The 23,949-nt window shown below is 38.0% G+C and overlaps 2 protein-coding genes across 2 annotated transcripts; one reads left to right on the top strand and one right to left on the bottom strand.

Annotated features, from left to right (window-relative positions):
- The first annotated feature begins 3,062 nt into the window (after positions 1 to 3,062).
- Positions 3,063 to 7,157, top strand: LOC306885194 (hairy/enhancer-of-split related with YRPW motif protein 1-like). Its single transcript, XM_079441580.1, has 5 exons — positions 3,063 to 3,462; positions 3,740 to 3,815; positions 3,931 to 4,014; positions 4,629 to 4,710; positions 5,214 to 7,157. Exons 1-5 carry the CDS (start codon positions 3,377 to 3,379, stop codon positions 5,825 to 5,827), a joined length of 942 nt encoding a protein of 313 aa, XP_079297706.1. The 5' UTR covers positions 3,063 to 3,376; the 3' UTR covers positions 5,828 to 7,157.
- Positions 7,158 to 9,592: 2,435 nt separating this feature from the next.
- On the bottom strand, positions 9,593 to 18,791 carry LOC306885423 (stathmin-2-like). The gene is made up of 5 exons (XM_079441922.1): positions 18,287 to 18,791; positions 12,576 to 12,671; positions 12,030 to 12,205; positions 11,688 to 11,879; positions 9,593 to 10,866 (listed from the first exon to the last, which is right to left on the bottom strand). The coding sequence occupies exons 1-5, from the start codon at positions 18,303 to 18,305 to the stop codon at positions 10,807 to 10,809; spliced, it is 543 nt and encodes a 180-aa protein (XP_079298048.1). The 5' UTR covers positions 18,306 to 18,791; the 3' UTR covers positions 9,593 to 10,806.
- Positions 18,792 to 23,949: the final 5,158 nt, after the last annotated feature.

The following is a 23,949-nucleotide window of genomic DNA, read 5'->3' as shown; positions in this document are numbered from 1 at the left end:
TGTCAAAGCTTTACTATTTCTAACTTACGCACACATACACACTCACCCCACACACACAACTAACTATGCAGACAGGAGGAGATGAAAGCAGCAGAGTTCATAGACCCTTTTCCTCCCGGACCACAGTCCCGTGGCTGATGTGTTCATGTGGATGACCACCCACCTCGAGTCACTCCACAACTTAAAACACCTAATTACGTGCAACTGCGACTAAAGAATCCATCAAAAATCTTTCACTGCACACCTAAAAATGACGTTTAATTAAAAAAAACACAACATTAGAATTTAACAGCTGTTAATAACTCAAAATCTCTGCCTAGAAAAATAGCTAAAGGCAGGAATAAACTACTTGGCTGACTTTTAAGTTGTTTCAAATACACCAAACTCACGCAGAAACATGTACCAAGTTGCAAGGACATGCACGACAAATAAAATCAACAAGTGTTCTAAAACTGCCCAAAAAACCAAACATGTTTGATATCCTCCAACTGAATGGATTCACTCTGAAGCTAGAAAATCTGAGCCTGGCTCCATTATACACTACTTATGTAAAATCTGTCGACTTTGACCGACTGACATTAGTTAACTTCTATTGACTCCTCAAGACTGTAAATCTGAGTAAAAGTCAAGTATTCCAGCCTTACAATAGCCATCAAAGCATCCTTGTTCCAATTCTTAAGGAAAACAATAAGGGAGAAACCGCTTAAAGCTTTGAATACACAGACGTCGGCAGGGTGTTGCTGGGATAATGCAAGGCCATTGGAGAAAAGGACACAAATATGGGAGGTGACATCCGAAAGATCATCGTTACAACACTTCCTCCTCCATAAAAACACACTTTAGCAGCACACAGTTGTGCAGTTTACTGGAAATGGAAGAGGAAAGCTCTAGTAATGCTCGTGGGTCAAAGTTGGGCGACTTCAAAAGAATCCGTGCCACTCAGATGAGAGTATAATCCGTCTCTATGTGTGTACAGACACACAGACACACTCCCACAAACATGCCGGAATGGCACAATGCAAGGTGTCACATGTATCTCAGAGAATTAAGCCCCACTTCCTCTCTCAGTGAGAGAAACAAAGCCATTCTTCCTCTTCTGTGTGGATTCAATGCATAGCTATTTATAAACAATAACATGTCCCCCTGCTGCTCCTCCTGAGGAGGACAGGATTGTTTAACACATTGTTTCAGGGACCTGAACATCTGTCTGCGCGAAACGAATGACGCCACGGCGCAGCGTGAGGCAGCGGTGGCCAGACAGTCTTCAGAGATGTAATCACAAACCTATTGCCCTCTTTGTGCATGTTAAAAGAAGCTGTTTTTGGTCCTCGTGATGCAACAGAAACACTGCTGCTGATATATGAGATCCAAATAGGCCGAGACATAACTCCTAAAAAGCAGCGTGTCCATTTTAAACCATCGTCTGCCCTCCTTGTGGGTAGACTAGGCTTCTTGGCATGGACATAAAGAGTCTGAAATGAAAACATGGCGACATGGAGACCCACTCGGAGGAGCAAAAACCTCAAGCTTGGAATGAGAAGAGGCTTTGGCATGCTTTGTGGGGGGAAATACTGTTGTGTTGTGGGCCCACACCTTCAAAAGGGAGCACTAATCACAACATGTGATGAGACGCAAGAACAAAGACGAACGTCAGTAGAAAATAACAGCGTGGGAAACCTCTGCAAACTTGAGTTACAGCGACAAAAAGAGCCACCCCCATCCCAGAGCACATAGAAAAACACACATACGCGTACAAACACAACGGCCCGCCATCCACCCCGCTGCCACCCCTGTCAGAGGCAAACACGAGGAAGTGCATCCATGCCGTTGAGCCGAAGCTGGTAGCAATAACAACATGAAATCAGCCAAAGAGCTTCCTCTCATTCATGTATGCAGAACTGATGACAATTAAGCGTGATATGCATGGGCTGATAAGGATCCAGCTGCGGCGTATCGGCCAGCAGCACACATCGACCGCTACTAGCTCTGTTCTGTTGATAAGGAGCTCTTCCTGATACACCTTCAGCCTCTGTCAATAGGAATCAATATATGATGGTTTTCATGTTTGTTTCAACGTGTGAAATTTAGTTTACAGGTGTGCTAGTTCTTGACTGACAGAATAATGTTATTAATGCTATACAGATATTTGTTATTTGCAAAAATACAGAAGACTTGAACTGATATTGAAATTAATTAGAACATAGATTGATATATGTGTTATGAGGTTATATGTTTTTATATTTCTAAATTTGTATTAATATTTTAGGTTAAAATGCATATAAATGAAAATAGAAAATTAGGTCATAAAAGCTCAATGTACAATAATTATACAAGAATTAGAAAAAAATATATGTTTTAGATGGAATATGGCATTTTTACATTTTGAATTCCGTTTTATTAATGTTTGTATTTTATGAATTTATACTGTTTATTTATATCAATTTATATAGTATTTCTGTGTACTATATACTGGAGTATGTATAGCCTATAAATTATACTAGCACTATAAAAATCTGCTTTTAATTTTTAGATGGAATATAGCATATTAACTTTTTGAATTCTTTTATTTTTATGAATTTATATTGTACATGTATTTTTATATTAATTTTAATTAACTTTTTATGCTAATATGTTTTAGTTCAAAATGTTATTATAAGTAATCTAACTATAACTTTAACTATATTATGAGTAAATATAATTATTCAATTAAAATATAATATAAAATTTATTTTACGTGCTTATTGCAAGTGAAAAACCCTGCTTTGTCAGTGCATTTAAAGAGACTGCTCGGTTTTAATTGCAATATACCTTAGAGAATGCCGTCAAAGAAGGTACATGTTTGAGCTTCATGGACTACATTTAGACTTGGTGGCTTCCTCGTACACACTGCACTACTTCGGATGAGTTAGTATTAGATTACAGGTTCACACGCTCACTCGCAGACCGCCCGTCGCCCCAACCAATTGCCCCATTCATTCCAGCGCCAGAGACGGCCGTCGCCCCTGATTGGTTATCAGCGCTCTGCTAAGAAACTTTCCCACGGCCAGCGCGTGCTGACAGCCGGCCAGCCACTCCTTTAGCTGGGCTAGACAACACAAGCGCCGGCGGAACCCGGGGGCGGAGCTCCGCACTCACGGACGAACATTCTATTGGCCCTTTCTTAAGCATATTCAAAAAGCGGGGCGGGGCTAAACTGGGACGTTGACAACCGACATGCCACTCAACCTCAGAGTTGTTCGTTGATTGGCTCTCCACGCGCTTAGCCACGCCTCTTCTGGCGAGCTGCGGCGTTGAAATGATACCGTGGGAAAGCTTGTCGGTTCATACGGATGAACTTCTGTCTCAGCTGACACACGCGCTGTAAGATTATCGAAAAATGAAGAGAAATCACGATTTTAGCTCCTCGGACAGCGAGCTCGATGAGAATATCGAAGTGGAGAAGGAGAGTGCTGACGAAAATGCGTAAGTTAGCTGTCATTTATTTATTTTAGGTTGTTTTGCTTATTTGAGTGATGAAACGTTGAACTTGCAACAAACTGGAGAAGAAAATAACCATACAATTAAATGTGCGCGCATTTAAATTGTATCGCTCACAAAATTAAGATTATAATTTCAAATCCCATGTCTGACAACGGAATTGTATGGAGAAATCGTTTCGTTTAGATGTTGGTCAATATCATGTAATGAATATCATATTTACTGTGCTCATATTTATCTTATGCATATTTTGTTTTTAAAGCGGTGTAAATTCTCCACTTGGTTCAATTTCTCCATCCACAACCTCTCAAGTGCAGGCGAGAAAACGTCGCAGAGGGGTAAGAGCATTTTTCATCATTGCAAAACCCTGAAACCTTCACCTGTAATGCTGAACAAATGACTGTACTGTTCTTAAACGACTGTTATTAATGATTTCACAATCTGTTTGAACAGATCATTGAGAAGCGCCGCAGGGACCGGATTAATAACAGTCTGTCTGAGCTGCGCAGGCTGGTGCCCAGCGCGTTTGAGAAACAGGTGAGGGTTAATCACTGCACCTGACTCACATCTCACGATCAGATGTCTAGCTACTGTAAATGGCTAGAATTGTATTTAATTTTTTTTCCCCTCATTATAGCTGAGCTATTATTAGTTTGGCTCAATCGGTATTTCATAAAAACAGTAAAGCAATTTTGTTTAGAAATATTATTATTAATATAAAAAAAATGTTCAAATAAAACTTAGGTGTAGTATAACCAACATGCAGAAAGCCATTTTGTTGTCATGTGAACAAAGAGGACTCCTTGCAACCCTCAAGATATCAGAATCTTGGGTTTTGTGAGAGAACTCTTCAGAATTTAATGATTAGAAAATGTTGTAAATGTATATTTAAGGTGCAAGGAAAATTTGAGTACTTTATACTTGATTGGGACCACGTTATGACATTTTTGGCATAAACGTTTTCCAAAAATATACTGTATGAAACCAAAATAAGAACATGGCACATGGGTTTTTGAAATGGATCAATAAAACAAAACACAACAAAAAAACTTCCTCTTTATCATCACAAACATTCTTATTTGTCACTGAGCCCTGTGTATGATATATAGTCTTGCCTCTTAACTTATCAACACATTTGTTCTTGTTCTCAGGGGTCTGCCAAACTAGAAAAAGCAGAAATTTTACAGATGACCGTTGATCATTTAAAGATGCTTCATGCAGCTGGGGGAAAAGGTAAGAATTTTATAACTAGCACTTATTTGAAAGAAAATACACTTTGAGTATAAATTTGGTTAATAGGCATTAATATATATGCAGCTTTTTATATGACATATTACAACCGTATTACAGCTTTTTAAAATGTTTCACTACTTTAATGTACATTAACTGATGCTTTTTTATGCATTATAATATTTTCTAATGATTTATGAATAATAAAAGTTAGTATAAAATCTTACCAAAAAAATCTAATTTAATGCAACCTTGCATTATGAGATCAACCAATGTTTGGGAATCTGCTCAAGGTAATTCCCACAGTGAAAATAATTACCAACCCCTGCACAACACAAAACAGGACAAACTAGACATGTAAAGTGTCTTTTAATCTCAGTTGTTTATCTAGCATCATTTCAGTTTCACTCTCAGCCACTCCCAGTGTGAACTGCAGTGTTTCCTGTCATAAGTTGTAATCATTATCAGATCAGAACGCTCAACAGCTCTCGTTCTCTCTCACACAGGTTACTTTGATGCTCACGCGCTGGCCATGGATTACCGCGGCCTGGGTTTCCGCGAATGTCTGGCGGAGACGGTGCGTTACCTCAGTATCATCGAGGGCCTGGACAACACCGACCCCCTCCGCATCCGCCTGGTTTCGCACCTGAACAGTTACACCTCCCAGAGAGAAGCTCATTCGGGTTTGGGCCACTTGGCGTGGGGCTCTGCGTTCGGGACACCACCCGGACACCTGGCTCACCACCTCCTCCTGCAGCAGCCACGCAGCACCAGCAGCCCTCCATCCTCCAGTTCTTCATCGCCCTCCTCCTCATCTCCATCTGCCCCCTCCACAGAGCCACACGCCCCCAGCAGGCTAACTGGCACGGTGATTACTGAGGCAGGGCAGACAGGACCGCTGCGGGTGCCGCCCAGTTCCTCCCTGCCCCCTGGGCTCACACCACCTACTACATCCAAGCTTTCTCCACCCCTCCTGACGTCACTTTCAAGCCTGTCAGCATTTCCCTTCCCGCTGAGTGCATTTCCTCTGCTGTCTCCGAGCTCGCTGGGCCCTGCGACTCCCTCCAGCAGCCTGGGGAAGCCCTACAGGCCTTGGAGCATGGAAATAGGGGCCTTCTGAACTTAAAGCATGAATGCTGTGGACAGACAGTCAGTTAGAAATGACTTTTTCTGTAACATCTGACTATTTTGAAGAGATGGACAGAACCGCAGACTTGTACAAAGGGAAAAAGCGAATACAGATCCGATGTACATATTCCAGTTACCCTAGCTGTCCTGTCTCAGGTTGAGTAGAGATGAGTTCTGGAGATAGTTGGGTTCTCGCACATCAGTTCTGAGCAAATCTAGTTCTTTTGTCCCTCAGTGGAGAAAGGTATATTAATAGAGAGAGAGAGAGAGAGAGAGATTGGAGCAAAAGCAGATGAGATGCATCACTGAATGGGTGTTTATGGAGTTAAACTCAAACCAGATGTCCATTTAAAGGGACAGTTCTACCAAAAATTCTGTCAGCATTTAGTGACCCTCATGTTGTCTTTCGTCTGTGGAAGATAAAAGAAGATATTTTGATGAATGTTGGTAACCAAACTGTTTTGGGTGCCATTGACTTCCATTGAATTTTGGTTACCAACAATCTTTAAAATATCTTCTTTTATCTTCCAGAGAAAAATTACAGGAACATAGGAATGACATTATGGTAAGTAAATGATGACAGAACTTTCTTTTTTTGGGGTGAACTATCCCTTTAATTATGCTATAGAAAAGAAGTGCTCTGATCACATGAAACATATATTTGCATCCTAAATCATCTCCTTCAGAATGACAGGCAAGATTTGACTTATTTTTTGAGGAAATCTGTTCAGCGTTTCCATGAAACGGAAATACTATGCAATGAAATTGACAGTGATGTTTTGCAATTGTCCCTCTGCAAATGTAAATGAAACCTATGCAACTGAATCTGTATTCCTCAGCTGAACTTGACGAGTGCTTTATTTTTATAAAGATTTTAAGTCATTTTGGTCAGTGACCTGCGGTGTGTTTATTTTTTTGAGATGTTATGAATATGTTGTTTGCAGGGACAGACCACTGTTAAACCTTTACAGAGACAATCTAGATAGACAATCTCTCCGAACTGCACTAATTTAATTGTAGCAAAGGCACTCTTGGGTTTGTTTGTAGCAGAGTTGTTTGCTCACGTGCATATGTTCCCTCTTCATGCACTAAATCATCTCTCTCTCTCTCTCTCTCTCTCTCTCTCTCTCTTCGTTAACTGTACTTGAGGAGTGTTTTGAAAAACCAGATTGTTTTGTGGTAATAGGGAATTTGCACTGGCAAATCAGATAAGACTAGGGGAATAGATAGTACTGGAAGAGATGGTGTGGTACTGTGCCTGTCCCTCACTAACCTGTTTGACTTTCCTGTAATAAAATGACATGTGTAGCTAATAACCCTGGACTTGTGTATTCATGTCCTGTTTTCATTTTTGACATTGCCATTGATTCAAAATTACAAATGCTAATGTACCGGTACCATAACACTTATCAGTCGATATTAGAGATTTAACAATTATTTAAAATGTTAATTGTAATTTTTAACCAATCTAATGACCCAAAAAAAACTTACTGTACATTAGAATATTTTGCATAAATATCCAGCATTTTATATACATTTAAAATTCATAAATGAACCATTTACGGTGATTGGTTTTAGTTTAGTGTTTTATTTACAATTTTTATTTTACATTTATTTAGATTTTTAAAAATAGTTTAATTTTATAATTCATAATTATAATATAATTTTAATATTGGTCTTTTTTTTATTGTTGGCCATTACATAAAAAATTATTATCAGCTTACTGGTATCAGTCAGAAGTTATTATTATTATTTTTATTTTTTTGACATTCATTTAATTTAATTATATAATTAATTACATATTAACATATTAATTGTAATTTTAACATTTGTCCATTTTTAATTATTGGTCATTACATGAAAATTATTATCTGCTTATTGGCATCAGCCAAAAATGTGAAACTGGTGCAGTCCCAATCAAAATGATCACATATTTTTTTGTTACAACATGACCATATTTACAGACATCTAAATTAAAATATTGTCAGGGCAAATCCACAGTCTGAGAACTTTATACATAAACAGTCAAAGAAAACTACATTCATGATTTTTTCGTCCAGAATTGTTGGCGTGTTCCAGTCAGCCTTGCTCTTCACAGGTGGATATACATAAATAAGCCTTATATGTGATTTAATGTTTTGGGGATGAATAGTTCCTTTCATGCCAGCGAGATGAGGCGCTGCACATTTCTATAGGGATTGAACCAGTGCCTGTATGCGTGCGTTTTGAACTGATATCAAACACGGCATAGGGACCTCTCTGTGGCCTCTCTATGTATCCAGGAAGCCATTAACAGCCAAGGGATATCCTGGACAATGGCAGCCTGGCAGGCCTGGATTGCACAGGGAGGAAAGAGAGAGGTACAGAGAAGAGAAGGAACGAAAGAGATGGAAAAGTGGGAGGAGATGGCTGCACAGTGCAGCTTTGTCCCAAAGCAATCACAGCATCTCACTGAGCTCCTGGTGTGGTGCACTCCCACGCCTCCACGGGTACTGTGACTGCCAACCAAAGCCGTAAAACAGATTCCCACCTCCACACAGCACTCTGCCAACACACGTCTTTATTTCTGTAGCTGCCGTTAAATCCATTTTAGAGGCTTTTATTGCGTGTTTTTCTCCTCATTCCCCTCAGGTGATGGTTGGATTTCTTAAAGCTGGAATATTAAGTAGATAATGTAGCAGTAATGACTAGGTTTGGAATAGTATACTCATACTATTTATGCAATATGCAAATTTAACTGCATGCATAAAACAGTGGATGACCTACTACATTTGTCAAATGTACAGTATAGGCTATGTAATGGAACATACTGTGCTAGGTATCCCAAAATCCAACACGCTTAATGAATGGTCTACAAATAATTCACAAATTTTCTCATGACTCATTATCTGATTGAAATTTTTTAAACCGGTTGCAAAATTAAGTATGTTCAAGATGATGATGGCTGGATGCTAATTGCTGAATTAAACATGTATTGTCACAGAATTAGGTCAAGCAATGACAGTGCTTATATTGCATACGTATGCATATATTTGCATATTGTAGCCAGTACTTTTTCATAGGCTTTACTACGTTTAAAAAAAATAAAACGCTGTATGCTGTGCATATGCAGTTATTCTGAACAAACTACTAAACTAGTCTTAAATAAGACATTGTTTAAAATTGAATAATAGTTTAGTACTGTATACGGTCTTATATTTAATATATAAATAAGTAGGCTAATTATTCTTTAAGTAGCCTAGTAAGCTATGCTATATCATTATCTCGTGACCTCATCGCATGTTTATGTTGCTTTTTATTCTCTTTTTGGGTAAAATGTAAACTTTTGAAAGTCAATAACGAGTAATCAAAAATGTAAAAGAAACGTGACTAATAGGCTATATTAGGTTGCTGCGTCTTGTTAATTTATTACACCGTCTATCAAGTGGAAGGTCAATTCGAACACACTGCTTTAAGAGATACATAATACAGTCAACAATACTGCATACCTGACGTTATGAAAGCAAATTAGGTTATAGTAATAGTAGGTCTCATAGGTATTCTATGCATAAATTCCCATACAATGGGAATATAGTTTAGTAAAATGCTTCATGTTATCTTGCAAAGTCATGTATTGTCATCTGTTGGTAAACGAAGGCATTACACTTCAGGTTCTTTCACACATTATTCACGTTTTGTGGCCTACAGTAGCTGTTAAATTTGTGGAATTATTTGTTTATGTCAACGTATGTTGTATGAAATAAAAACAGAGCCAAAGACAGATTACTCTCATTCCAAGAACCCCAAGCCTTTATTCACCACAGCTTATGCTCCCAAAGTTACATGTGTGAAGGGAATAAAACGCACAGCTGGAAGAGAAAGATGAGGGTGGGCAGGTTTGTGACATTAAAGCTACTTACACAAGAGCAATGGCACAGGGTAACACCATTCCACCCACACTGCTCTTAACACACACACTTACACACAGGCATCCATTTTTATCACCTGAAATCCCCTGTGAAATCCCCTAAAGAATTGAGAACTACAAGCAATTCTCAAGAATTTAAGGCTAACTTGAGGTTACACCGTCAGCAAAAATGCAACCCAGACTATGGTCAAACACAGGTCGAGACACATGACTTCAGCGTGGCTCAAACCACAGCTCCTCTTAAGCAACATGTCATTTTTTACTAAATCAAGCTGACTGGATGTGTGTGTGTGTGTGTGTGTGTTGTGATGAATGTATGAAGAAAGAACTAGAGATTGTTGTAAATGCTGTGATAGTGACCAGTTAGAGCTGTGTTTACTGTACTGTATTATACTGTAAAGCTGATATAAAGCCACCCAGCTTTATATGTAAAGCTGCTTTGACAATTTTCATTGTAAAAAGCGCTATACAAATAATATTGACTTGACTACTGTGGCAGCTTTTACTCTCTCCACATGGACATAGAGACACTAAAATTATCGTTGGGTTTAGAGAAGACATTGCTACCCAGCAAACTCACAAACACAAAAGCCTGGTACAAGAGAAACTGTAGCAGATCTGATAGAGAGAGAGAGCGAGAGAGGAAACGAGTACATCCACTAAAAGAGAAAGATACAGAGAGAAACTTATAAAATGGCACACCGCAATACTTTTCATCGTCTCATATAAAACAAATAGGAAGTATTTACAAAAAAAAAACCACACCCACTTTGACTGGTTTCGAATTAATCAAAAACATTTCTTTTTTTCTGGAGTAATGGTGTTCCTTTCGTCTTCTGGACTATATCGGGGAGGATGCTGTTGGTGAGGGGGGCAGGGTCGATTCCCTTCATCTGAGCAGGGCGGGGCAGGACAGGACAGGACAGGGGGTGGGGTGCCAGAGGCTCTTTTCTACACGGGGCAGCGGTGGCGGGGTGAGATGGGGTCTCTCTGGGGACGGGAGGTCGCAGGTATGGGGAGGGGGTGGTGTGGGGTGATGGGACAGTGGGTGTAGAGAGATGTGCTTATGCTGTCAACTCTTCCATCAGCTCTTTGTTTCTGCGCACCTCCTGAGCATGCTTCTCCTGAAAGCACATCGAGACGTAATACAGTAAATTAATTAACAAACATTACAATTTATTGCCGATTATAATGAACAACATTCGCATTTTAAAATGCCTTTTGCAGCACTCTTGTGTATGTCACAATTAAATGTTTTTATTGTGCTGTAGCACCCTCTTGTGACAGAAAATCAGATTAGATTTTTTTTTTTATTGATTGAATAAAAAGATGCCCTGATTTTTTGCTTCTTTTATCTTCTATCCTGTAAAAATCACAATCTCATAAATTTCACAGATACAGCATGCCAGTATCTCAAGAAGTTTTTTTTAAATCAGTGGTATTGTAGATGTCGGTAGCATAAAAATAGTGTGGGATAAATTATGCATTTAATTTTAATACTTAAGCCTAAATGCTAAATCCAAATAAATGCTGCTCTTTTGAACTTTCTATTCATCAAAGAATCCTTAAAAAATGCATCACTGTTTCCACATAAAATATTAAACATCACAACTGTTTTCAACATTGATAATAATAAGAAATGTTTCTTGAGCAAAAAATCTGCATATTGAAATCATGTCATGATCATGTGACACTGAAGACTGGAGTAATGATGCTGAAAATTCAGCTTTGCAGCACAGGAATAAAATTACATTTTAAAATACATTAAATAAAGAAAAAAAGTTATTTAAATTGTAATAATATATTACATTATTACTCAGTTATATACCATTTTGTCCATTTTTTTATTAAATAAATGCAGACTTCTTTCAAAAACATAAAAATATTTAAAAAATAAAATAAAATCTTGCTGACCCCAAACTGTTGAAGTTTTTAGTGTAAGTACCTTCTCATGCAGTCGCTCCAGCATGGCTGCAATGTAGGCGTCACGGTTCTCCTTGATCTGCTCCATCTTCGTGATGAGTTTCTCCTCCGCCATCTTGCTGAAGTTGCTGTTCTCCTCCATGGCTTTCAGCAGGACGTCCCGCTCGTGCTCACGTTTCTCAGCAAGGGCCCTCAGGATTTGAGCCTCCTGGGACTGGAGAGGAAGAGTGGGGCAGAGTCATAGGAATCATCTGTGTATCAGTTCACATTAAATAAAAATGTAAAGGGCATTAAATAAATAAAAAAATAGCAAACATCAAACATAAGTTACATGGATATATAATACAAATGAATGGTAACTCACTCTCCTCCTGTCCTCTGCTGCCTCCAGCTTCTTCTGGATGTCTTCCAGGGACATGTCCCTCTTTTTGGGAGGTGTAGTGATGCTGTAGGACCCGTCAGCCATGGGAGAGGGTGGCTTGAGGATGACCTCAAAGGCCTGGCCAGAAGCCCGCTTGTTAATGGGCTTAACCTCCATGTCTAAACACACAAGACATAAAGCGAAATAAATGCTGTGTAGAAACTGCAGTATATCAAGCAGCAAATATTCCTCTACACATCGGGGAGGTATGAGCATCCGGATCCATGCAATTAAAATGCACCGACTGCCTTCTGCTCATGAAATGAGCTCATATAACTGTTATACAGCCATCCTGAACATTTATCAGACATTTATTGATCTATATTAGCTGTTACGATAATAAATGTGTAGTATTGCTGGTACACATACAGTCCAATAAAAAGTTACATTATGAAAATCAGACCAAATGAGCACTATAAAGCACAGCACATTATTGTAAATTCCTTCTACACTGCTTCTTATTACCAGGATTATATTTTCATTTCCTACCTTCAAACTCTCCCATGATGTTCTTGCGTGCCTCTGGGTAGAGACAGGAGCAGATGAGGGAGACGAGGGAGAGCTCCTTCATCTTCTCTTTGTATGCTGCAGGGAGACAAACAAAATATTGACCCAGATTCTCTCTCGCTGTTTTTTGAATGATTATTCGAAACTGCATCGTTAATGTTGTAGAAAATAACACAAATCATCTAGGTTTTCAACCAGAGGTACACCGACTAATATCAAATATAAAATTGTATTAGAATAAGTTGTGAGACTAATATAAAATACAACATTTTAGTAGAATAAGTACTGAGAAAAATATGTAGCTAAAGAATAAATGGATAGAAATGTATACAAATATTACATAATATAATGTGTGTTTGTGTATATGTATGTATATATACACATACACTGTATAGTCAAGTCACCTTTATTTATATAGCGCTTTTAACAATACAGATTGTGTCAAAGCACTTAACAGTATCAAATTGGAGGATATTGTCAGTAATGTATAAAAATAAGATTAAACACTCAATTATCATTTAAGGCATTATATACGTATACATATCATTAGATATATACATTGTGTGTGTGTGTGTGTGTGTGTGTGATTTTAGAAATGTTTATATTGTTTATAATTTTTTTAAATATTAAAAAATATTAAATTTATTAAAATACAAAAATGTAAATAAATATTAAAATTATTTAAAATGTATATATAATATTATTACTACTATACATATAAATTAATCTACATACTATAGATAGATTGATACATCGATAGATAGATATATATGTATATATTGAAGTTTATTATTTTAAATTAAAGCTTTAAAACTAAGAAAATAATAGAGGGTCCTGGTTTGGGTTGGGTGGGGGATCTCAGAGTCCAAAAAAAAAAAAATCAAACAATCAATCAATCAATAAATAAATCAATAAATAAAGCAAGCAAGCCTTAACAGCACTGTTTTCATTTGAGCTTTCTAAGGAAAAACCAGCAGCCGTGTCCTCACATGCTCTGGTTTCCTACAAGACAATGTTCACCACAAGCTCAACCATCCCCCACCGCTCAGCTTTCAGTGTTATATTATTTATTGGAATCCATTTTTACTCCGACTACTGAGGTTGTGTGTGCGGGGAGTGAGTCGGCAAGACCACAGAAAACACAAGGCCAGACAGATTTCCAGATGGCGGTTTATGACAACTACATTGATCCCACCCCAATCATTCCTCATCCCCAACTTCAGAATCATTTTTCTTTTTCAGCATTAGATGCAAACAAGCCTAAATCATACAAACATCAGTGATGGCAGATGCTACATGAAGCATGTTAATGTATCTGATTTGCCTTGAACACACAAGGCAGCATTTATCAAGGCCAGAGCATTTAAGGTTATAAATCAATGTCTTGACAGCAGGGCTGTATTGATGTTATCAAACTGTGAACGCTTGGGGATTTTTTCAGCTAGATTTCAGACTGTTATTATGCTTTCCAGCATCAACCTACTTTCTTCACTCTCTCCGCCCAGAGCAGCCTGGAAAAATCTGATCAACTCCCTCTAGCTCCCTGACGAGCTTATTAATCCCTCACAAATAGAAGATGGAGAAACCCGGGAAGGAAAGAAGTGAGAGAATCACAGTGTTCTCTCCCGCCAGGATTAAAAGCCCTCTGGCTGGCTGATTTTGGTGTAGGGGGCTTTAATTAGTAATTACTGGAGCAAACCATTTCTTCCGGTAAATTGAGGGGGTGGCGATGGCGGGTTAGTGCGGTGATATTGAGTGTTCCCATACCTCGGTAAGCATTTCTCTCCCACTGTCTAGTCAGAGTGAGATAAGGACGATAGACAGCTCACTGAAGCAAGTAATTCAGGTCAGCCGGCTGGTGAGCAGGTGAAAAGGATCTCACACAGACGACTGCATCTGTTTGTGTGCAAAAGTGTGCTCTAATCGAGAGCTTCTGCAGGAAAATATCAGGTTTGTAATTAGAAAAGAGTATTCACTGTCTGGAGACCACACCCTTGGCTTGAGATGTAGATATTGTGGCAACTGGTCAAAAAATGCATTGATTGTTGATGTAATGGGACAATAAACTTGCATTGTATTATACAGTAAGTAATTGTAATTCTTTGTATTTTGGCATAACTGTTTCTTATATATCCTAATTTTATTGCATTTTTACATGTAAGCACAACTGTATAAATCACTAATATATATATATATATATATATATATATATAATATTTTTTTTTTTTCATGTTCGTCAACCTTTCCTCATAATGCTTGTTACGGATGAGAAAACGCAGAAAATTACGGTGGCCAAGAGAGCTCAACGCGCTGCAAATAGATAAAAACACCTGCAAATAAAGAAAACAACTTCCTCAATTTTACAACGCACCAGCAAATCAAGAAAACATCTTCATCAGTTTGACAGCAGGTGGTGCAAATGCTCACAACACAACCAAACAAAGAAACACACTGCCAATAAAATTTATTTGGTTGTGTTGTGAGCATTTGCACCACCTGCTGTCAAACTGATGAAGATGTTTTCTTGATTTGCTGGTGCTTTTTCTATTTGCATGTGTTTTCTGAAGTTGCAGCTCGTTGAGCTCTCTCGGCCACTGTAGAAAATTGAACCTGATCCAAATTTTTTTATGACGGACAAAAGTTTCGGAGGCAGTGTGTAAACGTAATTGACACAATGTGGTCGTATTTATTTTTTAACGTGCAAAAAAATTGATGAAAATTTCAGACTGTGCAGTGACCTTAACTTTACATATAATATATACATTTAATTAAAAAAATGTTTACATTAAGTAAATGTTCTTGTCATGACTGATTCTTATATGTGACCCTGGACCACAAACCCAGTCTTAAGTCACCTGGGTATATTTGTAGCAATAGCCAAAAATACATTGTATTGGTCAAAATTATCAATTTTTCTTTTATGCCAAAAATCATTAGGATATTAAGTAAAGATCATGTTCCATGAAGATATTTAGTGAATTTCCTACCATAAATATGTCAAAACTTAATTTTTGATCAGTTATATGCATAGCTAAGAACTTCATTTAGACATCTTTAAAGGTGATTTTCTCATAATTTTTTTTTATTTTGTTTTGCACCCTCATATTCCAGATATTCATATAATTGTATATTGGCCAAATATTGTCCTATCCTAACAAACCATACAACAAAGGAAAGCTCATTTATTCAGCTTTCAGATGATGTAGAAATCTCAATTTTGAAAAATTGACACTTATGACTGGTTTTGTGGTCCAGGGTAACATATATAATATTTGCATGCACTTGTTTACATACTGTACATATATACACACACACATTAATTTTAACATACTATTAATTTTTACATTAAGTAATTCTTATTCTCTTAAAACATCATACTATCATGCACTACAGTGAAGCAGACCATGTATTCCACCACCACTAAATATGAAGTACAATAAAAATGTGCATTGCTCAAAATTTGCCATTAGGCTCTATGGGCCAGTGAACGAGCGAAAAGTCCTTTGTGTGGTTTGTTTGATAATGCATCAGCATGCCCACCCTGGAAATCAATAATGGCCCCTCCCACCTCCCGCTTTCTCTCTCACACATATGCTCTGTCCACTGCAGCTGCACGGGCAAATGCCCATCCAGATAAGCTCTCAATGTACAGTTAATATCATCTGTTCACACTAAAACCACTTCATTTCATTTTAATAAGTAAAACTGGCTTGAGTCCTAAACTTTTAACTAAAAATTTGTTTTTATAACTATAACTAATATATATATATACATACACACACACACACACACACACACACACACCTTATCATATAGTTGACATTAAAGCCTTGAAGCCTAAAAAAATCATTAATCTTAAAAAGCAATAGCCACACCCCACTGTTCTGCAGCATTGCTGAATATGTATAATTGAACTTCCTGTTAGGTTAATGATTAATGGAGTTTGATTGGATTAGTCATACTGTCTTCAGTAATCCAGTAACCATAGATGAAAAACTGGGGTTGTTTAGGAGATCTGTAAACTATATATGACAAAGACCTGCCAGCTCTTTTTTGATATATGATGTGTATTTCTGACAACGATATCATGGCCAATTATCGAATCATTAAATTAAGAGTCTGATTAAATAAGCAATGCTTTTAGATGAGTCAAAATAAAAGAGCTTATTATGAATAAATTAAGTAATTTTGATATTTTCATATTTTGATCTGGTTGACTTTAGAGGTATAATTGGTGCTGACAAACACACCAAGGTCTTCCTGCCGGCTCTTTTAAGCCCTATATATATTCCAAGTGCATTGATTATATTGACTGACATGTTCTTTCTCATTAGCAGGAGGATTCCCACAGGCATTTGTCAGTGCATTTCTTGTGTGTTCTGTGAAATTAAATATCCTAAAGACACAGCTCCGTGTAATTGCATTGTATGGCAGGAACAAGTGCACGCAAGTGGTTTTCCACAAAATAAATGTCTCTTCAAATTTAACATTCTAAGTGAGATGACAGCTAGAACAGAGACGTTCAGCTACAGTCCACCAGTGCCCTGCCCTGTAGGCGTCTCGCAAAGATGCAATGAAGCTGACGCACACCTTGTCTATGGTATGCCCCAGTTTGGCCGCCTACAACATAATCCAGAATCACAACAGTACTGAGACATGCTTACCGGCGAGACGACTTGAGCCCTGACACACTTCCATTTGAAACATCAATCATCTGATAACTGCAGTCTGCCTCTCATACGGCGCTAGAAATGGTGTGAACGAAAGTATGCACATGCAAATCCACAATTACACCTTAAAAACTTGTGTTTAATCAGCAAGGAGGTTTTTTTTGAATGTTGAATTATAAACATGTGACATATGTGCTGGTAGACTGTACGTGTCACTGAAGGTGTGAGAATAGATTCTTATATACCCATTATAAATGAGATAAAATAAAAATGCAGCCATTTCTTAATAAACCCCCCAGCTAATGAGTCATGCTCAAATCAGCGAAAAACCACTGACAATAAACAAATTACCAACCTATCATTTGTGATAATTGACAATAATTAAGGAATATAGTCTTTATAACAAACATACCCACATTGATAAAAACAATAAGCTATTTCAAACACCCTAATTCATTACCATTACTGTATTTCTCCATTTCAGCTTTGCTTGGCAAGCCACACCTAGCTCATTTTATGAAAAGGATCAAATATTGTGTATAGAGGATGTCAAAAGGTTTAAACTGTTCTGAGTCAGGTATTGCCAGGCTTTACAGGGTTTTCTGAAGACTAAAACACAGAGCTGGATCTTGGGTGGGGTCCTTCTGCATTATGCTGGAGATGCTTGAGCCGGCAGGTGCACTGACACCAGAAGAAAATCATTTTAAGGCTTTTTAAAGCCCGTCTCTGTGTATTTTAAAAGATATGCACTATAATAACACCATTTAATGCTTTTTTCTCATTTATAAAGTCCCCATTTTAAGCAAAAGTGAGTAGGCAGACGGTGTGCACCCAAAACGCACAGCCATATTTGAAAATAAAACAGCATGTGTGGAAGGAGAAAGCAGATTTATATATCTAACATATCTAAAATAATTTTTAATCTGACAGACCTCTGATTCTCCTGCATCAGGGTCTATTGTGCATCTCTCGGCATTAAAGAGACACGGACCGGCGATCAAAATGAAGGAAGGTTTGTCTTACCGATCGCAGTTTTGGCCATGGCTGGAGTTGTTGCGGTGACTGATGCGTCTCAGATCTGTTCGGTGGCGAGGAACCGGTTCGCTCTGATAAGGCACTGAGTCAGCAGAAGGCGCTCTGAGGAAAAGAGTGCGTGTGTTCAATCAGATTGGCTGCTGTTGTCCCTTCACGCGCACTTCCAAGTGAAACGCTGTCGCGCGCCCGGTTTAATGTACAGGAGGTTATCAACGGTGAGGAGCGCACAAGGTGACTAATTGCGTCTCCCCCCTTTTTCAGCAGCAGTGGTGTAGCCCGTTCATGCACAGCTCCCATTGATTTACATTCATTTTATATGGTAAACTACATCAGAAGACGGTGATTACTGGAAGCGCTGGTGTATCATTGGATACAGTAACCTACATGAAGCTCGAATAACCTCTTATGGATTATTTTATCTGAATAGCTAGCTGTGTCTGTCATCTCTGCATCAACTGCATAAAGTAAAGCTCCATCTTCCTTAACGGTATTCACAATAATGATATAAATTATTCCTATATATAATATGCTGCGCACTTGCACAATATTTTATAATTAATTTTACATAAATTTGGGGAGAAATGGTGGCAGAAGCACCATCTCAGCAGCACTGGGACACGGAGTGCCCCTCCCAGCACGATCAAGGGTCCCTTGAGATTAAATGGCTGTTTTATGCTTGATGCCTTCATGCATCTCAATATATGTCAGTATTATTTTGGTTATTTTAAAATGATTACAATTACTTTAGAACATATTAAAATATGTTTAACAATAGTTAATGATTTGATGAATAAAATAAAAACTAAAATAAAATAATAAAATATAAAATAAAAAATAAATCAACTTTTAGCACCAGACAGGATCTATGAAATGAACAACACCAGTGTAACTGATTATAACATACAAACGTGTCAGCCTAATTCTTGATGTAATACAGCTAAAAGTGCATGAAGAAATATAAAATTGTAAAATACTTCTTTATCCATAATAAATATACCCACGTAGTCCCGTTCAGCCATGATTTATCATTACAGGCACATCCAGCTCCAGCACCTATTAGAAATGCTCATTGCAGGCTATGCAAGCATCAATTATGAAAGAAGCGAGACTGCACAATAAATAATAAAAGTTCTGGTGTCTGAACAAAGCGGGTTAGAAATTGCTCAGCAGCACATGAAGGATAGCATGAGTTGCATTACTAGACATATGAGACCTCTTATTTTACATTGTAGATTAAATAATCCAAAGGCCTTGTTGGGATTTCAGAAACAAGCAATCCTGCCATCTCCTGATTTAAACAATAACACAATATTATCTTCACGTTTTAATTTTCATATCTTTTCACGCGCTGAAACGGAAGCCTAAATCTTGTACTGATAGCCTACTATCAGACATGTCAGCTCAGGGTCACGCCTAAAGATTCACGATCAAAGGACAACACTGCATTATCATTTCAAACCACATGGTGGCATTGGATCCTTGAGTAAGGAAACATCAGAGCTGGTTACAGCCAAGTGCATGGCTTCATTTACAACATTTAATCAGGAAAAATGTTCTAAGATATGTTCAGAGGACAAATTGGTTTATCAGTGCAGCACTAATCTTACAGTTGCCACTGGCTATGCTGAATTCCCTAAACATTTAAAAAGACAAAGCCAATGAACCAGATATGTGGAGTTATTTATTAATCAAAAGGGTTTCCTTAATGAATTTAAAATTAGTTTTGGTTATGCTTGAATACAAGGGTGTAGTTTTGGTTTGAACATTGGGGGGGTTGAAGTGGACCCCGGGTCATGCTCCCTCTTAAGGTTTATTTATTCGGTTGTTTGCTTAAATGTTTTTTTTTGTAAAATGGTCTTTTGTGCCATCCACCACACATGCAAAGTTGGTTGATTGCGTAACTGCAATAAAGTAAAAGGCTAGTTATCAATTACTTGTTTACATAGGATATCGTTTATTTTATATTATTTAGACACTTAGGCTATGGTTTGACAGAATGTTCTAAATCAACACGCCATGGGAAGTCAATCTAACTTAACATTTTCTTTTATTAATATTGTTTATTTCTTGCTCCTTAACAGTTCACCAGGCTGTTAATGATTTAATCTGTGCCATCACTGGAATATCTGAAGGTTTTTCCATCACTCATCATTAGAACCCATTGGCTCTCAATTCTGACTTGTACTTGCTCATGAAAAAGTACCATAGTTCTTAACTGTAGCATTTGTAATAATAAGGCTAGCCTATTAATCATTACCAGGCCAATAATGACTTTTTTTTAATTAATCTATATTGCATTTGTTATGAGAAACAACAGCCTTTAGAAACAATAGCTACAACATGCCACAGTTGTAATATAAATATATAGGGAAAAATCTATTCCTTTAACAGATTATCTATTATAAATTCTACAAGTTAGACAAAATTTACCACAATAAATAAGCCTACAGAAAAATGTGATAAATTAGTAAAGGTGGTCATGAGTAGGTTAGTTTAAAAATATGTAAATATTATGTTAGCAAGATTATGTGTTCTCCTCTTTTCATCAATCTTTTTAGTTTGTGCCTTTTTTTAGATAATGTTCGACTTTCTCCATAGCATTTTAAAGTGGCAGTTTCTCAATAGAATTCAAATAGATCTCATATTTTACCATCAGCTTGGCGATAGCAATGGCTCGCGCAAATCTTCTCACACTTCTCGAGCGCGCTGGTGAACGCGCACAGAATATAGTGTGATTCGCGCGCCGCTCGTGCACAATGAAAAGAACTGCTTCAGTCATGTTGTGCTGATAAGCGCTCCGTTCGGTTCCTATGTGAGGTTAGCGCTTATAAAAGCGCAGAAGGCGCGATTCAAACAATTAATAAATAGGCTGATTCTAAGTTTCCATTAACCGTGGTATAAATATTGGGGGGGTTGAACCTGCTAGTTTTGGCGTAGCTGTCAAACTACGCCCTCAAACTAGGGGCGTAGTTTGACAGCACCCACAAACTACGCCCCTGCTTGAATGACACTTCTGTATAAAGACTGCATAGTTTTCAGATATGGTCCCTGGGAATTTCATTTAAAGAGCAGTGAAAGGATTACTGTAAATGTGAGAAATAGTTTCACTAAAGTTTATGGTTAAACTAAGATATCTGAGCCAAACTGGGGTTCTTATTATGCTTCAAGCATAGCAATGATCAAGAATGCATTGTACTCTCAACACAAATAATCTGGGAAAGCAAGCGCTTTTAATAAATAAATCCTACACAAATCTCTTTTAAAACCAGTTGCTTAGTTCACTATGTCATTTGATAGCACTTTATTTTCTGCTTTAGCTAGGCTAAGAAAGTATATGCTTTATTGAACAGCTGAGTGAGCAGAAGCACAAACACATCATTAATAAACTGGCTGTGGATTTCAAGAAGTTAAATCCTTGTGCACTTTATAAATACAGTAAGACTTTGTTGCCCAATTAAAAAAAAAACAACCTTTAATGCACAAATTACACATTTTGATTTTGTGGTGTGGTGACTAAGTTTAATAAACTATTAAAATGAACATACCATGAAACATTACAAATTCAAATACACCAATTGTTGATTTTGGTCTGTCCTGTCTGCGAAAACTTGAGATTCTTGACTAACAATATTAACAAAAAAAATAAAAATTATTACTTGACATTATGGTAATTTAATTGACATAAGTAGATATGTCAAATAATATTAAAGGTTACGGTTTCCTTTTTCATCTGGTTTTGACTATTTTGCTGTACTAAACTGGTATCGTTCAACTTGGATATAGAACTCATCGTCACTTTCACTCACTGTCACTTTCACACCAGGTGAAACGCCACATTTCACACAATGAATTTGTGATGGGAATCCAAACCTCAGGGTAAAATCACTGAACAAATGGTCCGCTACAGTTTTTTGAAGATTTTGAAGTCGTAGCATACACCTGCATGAACTGGGTGAAGTGGTTGATGAAGAATGTACTCATAACCACCCTTGTACCTGTACAAGTGAATCAAGTCGATGAATACTAACTCAAATGGATGGATTGTCTTAATGGTCTTGAAGGGTGCCCTTATTTCTCTGCATCTTTTTTCTGTTTTATGCATGAATATCCTTCTGCATGTAGGGCCAGAAAAAACAATCTCTGATGACGCTGGTTGTGCCTTGGTGGCCCGTCTCATCTCGTAGCTCTCTCAAGACAATACTGTACTCTTAAACTGGGCAGGCAACACTAGCTGCACTCGTTGTGATGTTTCACACTAAATTATACTATACTTGTCCAACACCAGCTGGTCACACTTCTTTGAAGAGGCTCTATTTTCTGACTGTAAGTAGTCTATGATTCCTTTGACATTCTTGTTGTCCCTTTATACTTCCTGGATCTCCTCTTTTGATAATGATTTGTGTTCATCATCGATTTTCATGCATGCCTGTGCACCCTGACAGACTAAGGTAAGGGGTGGATCTGGGTCCTGCTGGACCTCTACAGCTTGTATTGTGGCTCCCACACACTCTGACGAAAGCTCTTCTACATTCTCACATTGCTGTCTCTATATGAACTGACATTCTGGATAGTGAATGAGCATCTACATTCTCTTGATCTGGGCAATAGCTAATGGTGAAATGGAAGTCTGCAAGTTCAGCAACCCATCTGCATCCAATGGCATTTAACCTTGCAGAGGACAACACATAACTGTACATGGTGAAGGTAGGTGTATAATATAGGTAGTCTCAAAACTTTTCTGTTATAGCCCATTTGAGGTGGTGGTTATAGCCCATTCCACTTGCCAGGTGGTGGTTTTTCTCTGCAGCTATCAAGGCTCTTGAGCCATAAGCTATTACTCTTAACTTGTCGTTCTTATTCTGATACAAGACAGCACCCAGGCCTTTATTGGATGCATATGTGAAGTATGAATGGCTGAGAGAAGTCTGGGAACCCAGACATTGAGAAGATCAAAAAAGGGACCGACCGGCAATCCTCGAAAAATATATTTGGAACCTAACTGATCATGGCCATTGTTGCAAAATGTGATGCTGCCACTGGTAATACTTTATTGACTGTATTGTCCCAAGCTCAGTTTTCCCTGCAAGCCTGAAATCATGTGGAGATTTTTTTCACTTTTGTCTCTTAGACTGTGTATTTATTTGATGTCCGCGCGCTGACTGCGGAAGCGTTCAGCGCTCGTGTTCAGCCTCCTCGTGTTAAGACCGACAAGTGTAAAGACCTGCGACTTTTCCTGCGCGACTTTAACCGAGCAACGAAACCGAGCAACACACTTAAGTACAATTTTTATCTTCCCTCACACACTCTCCTTTCCTATCCTCTTTCCTTCCCTCTCTATCATGTGCTTCCAAACATTCCCGTTCTCTCTCATGCACACTCTAACATCACACACAGACGGCAACGTAATCCTGCTAACCTGTGCCCTATCTTTACATCTTCCACTACCCCTCTTTCTTTCTCTGTGGGTGTCTGGAATTGTCAGTCAGCTGTCAACAAAGCGGACTTCATTTCTGCTTTTTTTAACAATCCACACTCAGCATTTTGGTCTTGACTGAGACCTGGATTCGTCCAGAAGACTCTGCAACCCCGGCTGCTCTCTCTAACAATTTGTCTTTCTCTCACACCCCACGTCAAGTTGGCCGGGGTGGGGG

This window comes from Barbus barbus, assembly GCF_936440315.1.
Source record: "Barbus barbus genome assembly, chromosome: 19".
In the NCBI taxonomy this organism is placed as follows: Eukaryota; Metazoa; Chordata; class Actinopteri; order Cypriniformes; family Cyprinidae; genus Barbus; species Barbus barbus.
The sequence above is the reverse complement of the archived record's forward strand: the minus strand, read 5'-3'. Positions and strand labels throughout refer to the sequence as shown.

Bases quoted from the DNA above. Each gene is read 5' to 3' on its own strand.
- LOC306885423 (XM_079441922.1), bottom strand. The intron at 12,206-12,575 runs GTAGGAAATGAA...TTGTGTGTTTAG, and splicing joins CATCATGGGAGAGTTTGAAG to ACATGGAGGTTAAGCCCATT. The intron at 11,880-12,029 runs GTGAGTTACCAT...CTTCCTCTCCAG, and splicing joins CAGCAGAGGACAGGAGGAGA to TCCCAGGAGGCTCAAATCCT.
- LOC306885194 (XM_079441580.1), top strand. From the start codon at position 3,377: ATGAAGAGAAATCACGATTTTAGCTCCTCGGACAGCGAGCTCGATGAG. The intron at 3,816-3,930 runs GTAAGAGCATTT...CTGTTTGAACAG, and splicing joins CGAGAAAACGTCGCAGAGGG to ATCATTGAGAAGCGCCGCAG. The intron at 4,015-4,628 runs GTGAGGGTTAAT...TCTTGTTCTCAG, and splicing joins CCAGCGCGTTTGAGAAACAG to GGGTCTGCCAAACTAGAAAA.